General features: G+C 36.4%; 1 protein-coding gene across 1 annotated transcript; it reads right to left on the bottom strand.

Moving 5' to 3' along the window:
* Positions 1–8,167: 8,167 nt before the first annotated feature.
* Positions 8,168–10,995, bottom strand: LOC142520789 (UDP-arabinopyranose mutase 3-like). The gene is made up of 4 exons (XM_075623913.1): positions 10,563–10,995; positions 9,093–9,343; positions 8,844–9,012; positions 8,168–8,744 (listed from the first exon to the last, which is right to left on the bottom strand). Exons 1-4 carry the CDS (start codon positions 10,881–10,883, stop codon positions 8,406–8,408), a joined length of 1,080 nt encoding a protein of 359 aa, XP_075480028.1. The 5' UTR covers positions 10,884–10,995; the 3' UTR covers positions 8,168–8,405.
* Positions 10,996–11,333: the final 338 nt, after the last annotated feature.

Raw genomic sequence — 11,333 nt, 5'->3', positions numbered from 1 at the left:
ATATGTATATATATATTTATAATAATAATAATTTAGGGGTGAGGCATGTTTGATGTACGAATTATCATCATTATTTTGAGAGCAACGAACAATATATCGTTTGCTACGTGTTATGAGATAATTGATCGTTTTATCAAATGATTATTTAATAAGTGGTGAACATGATACTGATATAATGTAGTATAAACAGAACATTATACTTATGACATATTTACATCCTAGATATAAATTAACTACATTCATATTACGATTATATAATATCTGTAGAGTAGGTCTCTTGTGAGACGGTCTCACGAATCTTTATCTGTGAGACGGGTTAACCCTACTAATATTCACAATAAAAAGTAATACTTTTAGCATAAAAAATAATATTTTTTCATGGATGACACAAATAAGAGATCCGCCTCACAAAATACGATCCGTGAGATCGTCTGACACAAGTTTTTGTCATATTCGTATATATGTGCGCGCACACATACACACACACATATATGACATATATATATATATATGTGTGTGTGTATGTATATTGTATATATGAATTGAATGAAAATATTGGTATTAGGTAGACGTGCATGTATTATATAATTGTCAACGATATATATAATTTGAAGAGTTGCATGCACATTGTCATCTTCTTTAATTATTTGGGTTGGCAACCTTTTATATTTCAATCGACATGCATCTCTTCTTCTCTATAAATTAATAAAGAAATTGGAGCCTTCCATATTTGTCATTTTCTTCTATTCTATCCCCGTGAATTTAGCAATTTTTCTAGACATTAGTTTGGCCCACGTTGAACAAATTGGTGCTCAAATCATTCATACCTATCACTAATTAATTCCATTTACATTATGGTGGCCACATAAATTCTAATACAAGAATTTAACATAATACATTTTGAGAACAGTGGCGGAACAGGAATATGGCTCTGCCTGGGTTAAAATCTTAAACTCTATAATTTTTTAATATTTTAAATTGATCTACCCGGACTGATATCAAATTAATCCAAATTTTACTTATAATTTTTTTAAAAAAAATTGGGCCACCCGGGCTTTATAATGTGGCTCCGTCACTGGTCACTGCATCAGATAAATATCCACGAAAATTCGGGTAATTTATGATCGACGATCGATAACATAACGAAAAAGGTTTACACATAATCTGTATACTAGCATTTCTAGCTAAATTTTCTCTAATATGCATAATATAATCTTTAGAAGTGTACAAAAAGCATAAAACAAACTCAGCAAAATATTCTCTAATTAATTATGCTTGAAAACCACCAGGAAAAAAAAAAAGCATTTAATTTTCTACTAAAAAATTATTCAATGAAATCATATTGCACACCTGATATTCATGTAGCTCGTGACATCGATTTCATCAAATTATGTAATTTAAAATGTTGATATAAACTAAAATATTTTCGTGTTTTCGAGCAGTGAATTGACAGATCACATAACTAAAAATGAAAAAAAAATCCAAATCACATGACCAAAAATATAAATACAAAATATTTCAAAAACCGTTTTCAAATATCCGTGTTACCTTTTTGGTTAGCAAGTTGTTTTGCACCTCCAAGGCTTGTCCTGCAACCAAAAAAAAAAAAAGGTTAAACTTATTATGATACAAGAACCAAATGTGAACAAAAGTACGAGTTAGTGGACTAAAATCAAAGAGTTGATCGTTAACATAGTTAAAAATAAATAATATGCAAATTATATGAGGATGTTATTTTCTTAGTTAAATAGTTGACCGATGTTATTTTACAAATTTTCTCGATCCTAGGATCATGTGCACACATTTGTAAATTATATTTTTAAAAGAGATAATTTTGGATGAATTTGAATCAAATAGACAACTACATATCAAAACTAAATTTTAATTTATCCTGCCTAAATTTTTGGAGTGAAAGTTGCACCAACTCAACAATCCTCTCAACATAAACTAGCAAAGGAGCAAATGTATTGTGTTTATATAATTAATGGTATCTCTGTAAATATTTGTAACATGTATTGTAAAATCTACTACTAAAATACTACTAGATTTTTTTTGTAAGCTATTTCGAAAATTACTCAAACACATGCATTAAAAAGAATCATTCAACAACTGAATAAAAATACTGCAATTAAATAAATTAACCTCGTCAAATTCCTAAACTACTATTTTAAAAGAACTCAAATGTGACGTTCAAAACCCTGTCAAACCATCAACATATAAAATATGTAAAATGTATAAAATAAATAATGTTTTACTCCTAACTCATAAACACGTAATATGGGGAAAAAGTATGGTCCTCGGGTTAACGTGCGCACACTCAGTTCCGCCTACTCAATCTTCGACGTCTCTACTCTCTACATCATCATACTCACCTGCATCATCCACACCTAGTGAGTCTAAAGACTCAACACACCTGAATCGTGATAACAAGTACATATACGTATCATGCAACAGTGAAAAATACTATAATAAAAATACATTTCATGAACTTAAAGGCATGAACTTTTAAACATAACATGTCAAAGCATAAGCGTATTCATAAAATATCTTATCATATCAACATATATGTGTTCATTTTTTATTGAATTCAGATCATTAATTGTGACTTTCGTATCAGCTCTAGTCGATGGATCCATCTACATATAACCGCGGTACCCGTCGGTAGGGACATCAGCGACAGTATTACCCATCCACTGAGCCTTGGTCTTACATATTCATGTTCGTGTTCGTATTATTCATAACCAATTCCCCTCCTTCAAAAACATGTCATTGTATTCATCACTTATAAATATCATGCATATACGTACATTTTCTTAAAACCAAGCATGCATTGTATTTTCCGTATTTTCATAAAAAATCATATTCATAATAAGCATAAACATTTTAATCATGCAATTTTAGTTCTCGGGGCGCTGCCGGACTGCTAAATCGACTTGAAGCCAACCAAACTTAAACCATATTTCAAAGACTCCTAATCAAACCTCGTATGACCCAATTTAACCCTCACTAATCTCGGTCATAATGACATATCAATACCCAAATGAGACAATAGCGCTAAAAGCTAATATCCCTCGTATAATGGACTAGCGCCTATGTGCTGGCGACGTAGTGCTGCGGCGCTTGGTAAGTGCCTAGGCGCCATGCACCAGCGCTGCGGCACTACAAGGGAGGAACATTGGAGCGCCAAGTGAGCAGTGCTGCGGCGCCACCCCCTACGACCAAAACCCCAAACAAATTCCGAAGCCAAACTCTACCCTACTCTCAATCAACCTGAACCAGACTCAAACCAACCTCTCCTAGCTCACCACTGGACCCTCCTGGACCGACCTAACCACTGCCCTTAGCCCCATGCACGCAACTTACTCGATTCCACCGTGAAGTACCCGATCTAGCCACCAACTTGCCATTTCCCGCCATCTAGCTTCTATCTTCGCTTTGCCTCACTACCAGACCACGGACCATCCCAAGGCCTTGGAACGAACCCTACATGGTTGATCTCCCTTTTCCACCCGATCTGGCTGATATACATCTACACGCCTCAAATCGATCGGCCCCTTGTCTAGACATGAACCAATGCACTCTCAGCCTTAGTCACCTTAGATCTCGACTTGTATAGCCCCTTGGAGCCTAGATCTAGCAGCCCCTTGCACATAAGCCATGGAAAACGTGAGTACATGCCAAAACATATGCATATTTCGTGTCAAAACCATGCAATTGCAATGCAACATGATAGATCTAAGATGTTCTCATGTAAAAATACAAATCAGCATATAAGGATGTGAATGATAAGAAAAACGAGATATAAGCGTGACTTTACGTATTTACGCTCGAAAACTTAGAGATAATCGCGTAGAACGTGTACCGAAGAGACGGGGAAGAGATCTTTTGAAGAACTTGAGAGAAACCAAGAGGAAAAGCTGACGAAACTTTCGAAATGCTGCTGCTGGAATGGGGAGGGGTGGTCGAATTGTGTATAGGGTTTGGGAGGGTTTAGAGTTAATTAATATTTAGTGCTAATGAGCCCTTAATTAAAAATAATGAGATTAAAAGGATTTTAGGTCCATTATGAAATAAAAAATAATCCTATCAACCCCGAAAACACTCCCGTAAAATATTTCATTTAGGTATGTTTTTGAAAATATTGACTGAACCATCAAAAAGTCCCCCGACTTGCTAAAATTTGCATATCGGTTTAACATATGATTCGACGAGTAAAAATACCCTACAAAGCCCATTTTCGAAAATCACCTTTAATTACAACATATTAAAAATAATTATTTAATCAAAATATTTTTTCTTAACTGTCCTCGGGCTCTGTTACTCGTTCGAGCGCGAAATACTGCTAAAAACCCTAGTACATGAAATCTTAACAACCATGAAATAAAACACCTATCCATGTCATGATCATGCATTTAATGCAATAAAAATAATTAAACACATATATTAGAAAAACCTTAGATTGCATACTGTCAGGTTACGTAATTCGAATTTTCTAAACCTTATATATATTTATCATATTTTTTTAATAATTCATAGTATATACTTTAATATTTAAATTTAGCAATATATTATGTCAATTGTATGTAGTTACTAACTTGATAAAAATATTTTTAAATGGAAGTGATCAAGTTAATAGAGAATTCGGAAGGATATTAATTAATTATTGCAAGTGTTTGAATCCCTTTACGATCAGTCGTCAGAGTATAATATCAAGAACTTGATAACAGAGACCAACACAATGTTGCACACCATTACAGTACGCAAAACTAATATGCCGATAGAAATGAATCAAAGAACAGAATGTAAATGACACAAGAGATTTACGTGGTTCAATCAATGAATCGATGTACGTCCACGGGAGGCCATCTCATTAGAATTTGATATTATCAAATTACAACAGATATTGATATATAAGAACTCACTGCTCTCAATCTACAACACTCTTGTTCTTCTCTTATGAATTACAAAAGAACACTCTTTGCTATCTTGAGAAAGTTGGATTATTGTTGATTTCAGAATGATTACTTTTGCTTGTATGTCTTCTGACTTGCTCAACCAGATATACTTATATCTTGACCTTCCTTGGAGTATTCATATCCAGCGACCCTTGATCTCTAGAAAATGCTGGCCATAGATCCATCATAATCTCAACCAACTAACTGCCAGTTCTTGACTTAAATCTCTTCCAGTTATTATTTGACTATTCTTCTTCAATTGTTGACACTGGAACTACAAATCTCCACCTTGTCATCAATTTAAGCTTCCAATGAGACCACCTCCATATGTCCCTTTCTCTTTAGGGAATGTAGCCCTTGGCTACATTTACCAGTTGCATGCAATGGTGAAACTTGTATGTGGATATGACTTTAGTGTACATATTCGATGGATTGTGTTCAGTGCTTTCTTATGAATCTGCACTTCTACAGTTTCTAAGATTTCTCTAACAAAATGGAGTCTAAAATCTACGTGTTTAGTCCTTCCGTGAAAGACTTGAAGTTTGGACAAAAGTATTGCACTTTGATTGTCACAATAGGAAACCGAAGATTCATGTCCAAATCCAAGTTCTTCTATGAATTTATACATCCATTTTGCCTCCTCGAAAGCTTCAGATACTGCCATATATTCAGCCTTGGTGGTTGACAATGCCACTACCTGTTGAAGTGTTGTTTTCCAACTTACTGAAGCGCCATTCACAGTGAATATATATCATGTCAGAGACTTCTTGGTGTCTATGCTTCCAGCATAATCCAAACAACATATCCATTTACCGAGTTCCCTTTCACTTCACTTCCCCTGAACATCATTCCAGTGTTTAAAGTGCCTTTTACATACCTTAAAATCCACTTTACAGCAGACCAATGTTCCTCACCAGGGTTGTCCATAAATCTGCTTATCATGCTCACTGAATACCCCAAATCATGCCTAGTATCATCTTAGCCTGTCCAACATCTTCCTTTTCAAATTCCACACTTAGTTCCGCCTTTAGGGACCTTATCTCTTCCATGTCTTGACATGCAATGAGCATGTCGTCTACATATAACAATAAGTACATGATTTTCCTTGTGCTTAGCTCCTTATGATATATACACCGATCATAAGTATTCCTGGTGAACTTGGGTGAATCATGAAGCCATCGAAGCGTTTATACTGTTGCCTAGGGATTTGCTTTAAGCCATAGAGAGATTTGTTTGGCATGCATACTAGAGATGGATCAGATTTGTCTTCAAATTAACATCAAGGTGTTCAAGTTCCATATTTTCCTTTGCCACAAATGCTAGGACAGATCTAGTTGACTTGTGCTTGACTACTGGTGAAAAGACCTCATGGAAATCTATCCCTTCAACTTGAGAGAACCCCTTGGCCACCAACCTTGCTTTGTACCTTGGTTCCCCAACACCTGGTATTCCTTGCTTCCTTTAAAAGATCCATTTGGATCCAATTAAATTCCGATTTCTAGGATTTGGCACCAGTGTGCATGTGTTATTTTTATGATGTGATTCCATTTCTTCTGTCATAGCTTTATGCCATTTATCCCTTGCTTTTGAACTCATGGCTTCTTGAAGATTTAGTGGTTCATCTTTAATCTGAGATGCAACAGAGAATGCATATGACATAATCTGCAAGCCCAAACCTTTGAGGAGGCTTTATGATCCTTCTCTACCTATCTCTTGTCAATTTGTAATTTTGCAAGTTCGGTGAGTCTTGAGTGTCTGTATCTAGTGTGTCATTCTCTGTCAAGAACTCCCTGTCATCATTTAGGCTTGTTCCAGTTAGCTCCACCTCAATCTTAGTGCTCTCTGTACCGTCCAAGACTTCAGTAGGATTCCTTTCATCAGTGTGAATCTTCAAAGGGAACATATCCTCCTTGAAAGTAACATCTCTGCTGACTATGATCTTTTGGCTTCCTAATTCTATGAACCAAAGTTTATAACCCTTGATGCCATCAGGATATCCCAAGGAAATGCATTTTAGATCCATGTCATCTAGGTTGCCCTGTTTGATATGTGCATATGCTGCACATCCAAAGACTTTTAGATAATTCAATTGTGGGGGTGATGAGGTCCATTTTTCCATAGGAGTCATGAATCCTAGAGGAACTGAGGGGCTTCGATTTATCAGGAAATAGACTGTGTTGGCAGCTTCAACACAAAAATATTTAGGTACACCCGAGTGCGATAATACACATCTTACTCTTTCCAAAATAGTTTTGTTCATCCTTTCGGCTAGTCCATTTTGTTGGGAAGTATAAGGTACTGTAAAATGCCTTGTTATTCCCTTACTCTAGCAGAACTCATGAAATCCTTTTGAGAAATATTCCAGTCCATTACATGTCCTGAGTTTCTTTAGCTTTCTACCAGTTTGAGTTTCTGAAAGTCTGAGCTACTGTCTGAATTTATCCTTTGCCTTCCTCTTGTTTTTCAGTGTATAGATCCAGATTCTCCTAGAATATTCATCAATAACAGTCATGAAATACCTTAGCCTTGAGAGCCTTTTGTATTTCATCTGACACTAGTGTTTCTTTCGCATTTTTCATTGTGTCCACAAATACTGAGTATGATTTTGGAAGAGAATTAACGATTGTTGCCTTAATTTTCATCCTGTATTTATATCGCAGTATTTTCCAAATCCAGAATGAGTCTATTAAATTCATCTAAATTTTCTTCTATGGACTATGACTCGATTAACTTGAAACCAAGAAGTTTATCTTTAAGATAGACCCGATCTTGAAGCGATTTTGTCATATAAAGGGACTCAAGTTTCCCAGATACCTAGTGTGCTGAAGGCCAGTTCCAGTATCTCAACCTTCTTGTCGTCTGTGCGTGATTCTGAGAGTTTTTTTTCTCCCTCGAGGGCTTTGGAAACTTTTTGTTGGACGAGAATGGCGTGCATTCTTCTTCTCCGTAGTGCAAAGTCCCATGTACCGTCGAATCGGTCCAATTCAATCTTCCCGGCCATCATCTTAGAGTTTTCCCGACCAAGAACCTGGCAGTTGTAGTGATTGAATCCCTTTACGATCAGTTTTCATAGTATAATATCAGAACTTGATGACAGAGACCACACAAGGTTGCACACCAATACAATACGCAACACACACACACACTAATATGCCCATAGATATGAATCAAAGAACATAATGTAAAGACATACGAGATTTACGTGGTTCGATCAATGAATTGATGTGATCTCATTAGAATTTGATAGTATCATATTACAACAAATATTGAAATACAAGAACTTACTGCTCTTAATCTACAACACACTCTTGTTAATCTCTTATGAATTACAAAAGAACACTCTTGGCTATCTTGAGAGAGTTGGATTATTGTCAAGTTTAGAATGATCACTTTTGCTTGTGTGTCTTATGACTCGATCAAAGGAAACTTGTATCTACCATTTATGTGTTTCTACTTAGCAATGCTGTTGGAAAGAGCGGCTGGGGTTTTCGAGGGGTTAAGCTCGTCCCATGCTTCGATCCATGTCGCCATTGCATCCGCAAGCTTGTTGAAATAATCATCCACCTTACCAAGCTTTGCCTTCACTTGCTTGGAGATTTCGAGGTAGCATTTTTGGACGGTGGTGCAGTCTTTTGGAAGAGCAACAGATTGGAAAAATGGTATCAGTTCCTCTTGCCAATAGATACCTTTGTATTCCTTCTTGAGGTTCACGAATGGGTTGCTAGCTTTGCTGTGCCAAATGTATGGCAAGCCAGTTTTGACTCCCAATCCTAAGTGATCGCATATCACCTATTGCAAAAATCAGTGATAGACCTCAAATGTTAGATCTCCAGATATAAAAGCAGTCAAACATATTATTACTTAGCCTATACTGGGCAATAATAATACCTTAGTGCACCAGCCTGCCCACATGTCGTCGTAGCATCCAATTGGCTGGCCGTCGCCCATTAGTCCAAAGTACATAGCCGGGCCTATCAATTCACGGTTGAAAGCAAGATTCATGCCACACATTGGGAAGAGGGTACCCTTTGGAATGGTCATAACTGCATCAACAAACCTGAAAATGACAGGGTGTAATTGGTATCTCAAATGCTGAAAGAAGTAAAAAGAAACAAAGCTTGAATGGTAATCTTAGACCTGTTGTTCCTTTCCAGAGGCTTGACAAGCTGGGTCGGTGCATCATAGTCTGGTATGTTGAGCCAAAGCCCATGAGAAACCGCGGTTGGTACACCTTCACGAAGACTGAAGGGGTATCCCCGAACAAAATTGGCGCCTTCACGGTAAGGGTCATAAAGAGTGTTGAAAAAGAACGGAGTTGATGGGCTCAAGAGGTTCTTAATGTGCTGCTCAAGAGCATTGATCTCCTCGCCAGATGGATCTTTAGCAACCTGCATGATTTAGTAAATTAATCAACGAAGATTTTAAACATCGGACGGGTAAAAATTATAGTTATGACTTTGAATCCAAGAGATACGGAGATATATGACAACAGAGTCTGCTCAATGCCTTTCAATAGAGATGTTCTAACATGAACCTGAAAGCGATAGGTATTTATGCTGCACGGTACAGAAAGATTGCTTATTGCCATGTTTAGCCAATTTTATATATGAACTCTTGCAATGTAGAACATTAATCTTACACCATATGCACACAAACATTCATCTGATAAACGAATGATTGAAAAATACCACATTAAGACTATAAGTCGAACTAACCACACAATAGCACAACAAACAGAAAAATGGAACTCAAATTGTTTGAATCTGAACACACACACACACAGAGTAACAGAGCAAAAGAGTAAAGTTCATTTAAGATGATTTCTAATATCGTATATGATCTGGATTGATCAGTCATAAATCGACCAACCATTCAATGAGAGGATCTGGAACGAATAATGGCTTACAAGACAGAAAATGTGGCTGCAACATGCTTAAATATTTTAAATAATTGCCAATCATGTATAATAAAGTGTGTGAAAGATTTTAAAACTTCATTAGCTTACCAGATCTTTAATTAGAATTCAGTCTATCAACAACCATCAAAGCATCATAACTAATCCGAGAGCCGATCCTCTCATCAGAAAACCAAGCAAGCAAGCAATAAATTAGAAAAGAATATTGCATATCTTATCTTTATGGTAAAAAAACTGGAATAAACAAATGAAACTCGTGTTTTCTGAAAAAACGAGAAGATTAAGAGCTGAAAGATCGTTGCAGCATCGCCAGTGACCAATCAAGAACCAGAATACTAATTCAAAATCACACAAAAACAGAAATAAAATAACCACATTGCAAAATCAAACAAGAAGTACAGTTTTACTATGTAAACCATAGCAAAAGGATACCTTTTGTCAAGAAAACAATTATTCGAAAAAGGAAAAGAGAAGCCTTTTTTGTAGAACTAGAAAAGAACAGCCTTGTAATCATCACGCAACTCCCATTTCGAAAGTTAAAAAAATCACCAGATCAGTCAACATAACCCAAAAAGTTTCGGAAACGAAACAATCAGGAAACCTGAATAAAGATACAAAATCCCCGACACAAAAAGCGTTCAAAAACCAGAACTCAACAAAAACTCAAACCAAAATGGGCTAATGAATCTTACAAAGCAATCATCATCGATAGTGAAGATATACTTCTTCTTGGAAACCATGTACCCAAAGCATCGGCACGCAGAATCCTTGAACGAGATGCAGTTTGACTTGGGACCCAGAATCTTGTTAATGTCGTTCCTGTTGTACAATTCATAATCAAAGCCATCTGGAACCTTGATAACCTTCGACGGGTCCCCATCTTGCACTATGATCAGATGGTATGGCTCGAAGAATGTCCGCCACATCTCCAAAAAATCCAGGTTTCTGATAGTCGGGATCACTATATCTAGCTCATCTTTCAACACCGGCGTGGCGGATTTCGAGATCGTCATTGTTCGGAGATTCTGTTTAGCTTTTTCCTATCTGGGTTTCGGATTTTACAGTGTCTTGTGATGGAGATTGAGAATTAAACGGAGAGGAATCAAAGAGGAATCAATATCTGATAGCTGTGCGGAGAAGAAGACGAGGGAGTTAATTTGTACGAGTGTGCGTTTGAATACATTAATTGCATTCTGACCCTTAAACTATGGCATATACTTATTTAACCTCTTGATTTATTAATTTTCTCACTTTTCCTATTCAAATATTCAGAAAGTCCACTTGACTATCAACTTGCCTTTGGCTTTGGGGCGATAATTTCGAAGTCGGTTACATTAGATATAGTTTTATACCAAAACATCTGTTTAGTATATATTAAAAATAATGTCTTTGGGGCGAGATTTTCGATGTCGGTCGGCCCATGATTTTAGGCAAAAATTTATGTGAGACGGTCTCACGAGTCG

This window comes from Primulina tabacum, chromosome 12 (genome assembly GCF_025594145.1).
Source record: "Primulina tabacum isolate GXHZ01 chromosome 12, ASM2559414v2, whole genome shotgun sequence".
In the NCBI taxonomy this organism is placed as follows: Eukaryota; Viridiplantae; Streptophyta; class Magnoliopsida; order Lamiales; family Gesneriaceae; genus Primulina; species Primulina tabacum.
This window is presented reverse-complemented; position numbering and strand designations above follow the sequence as displayed.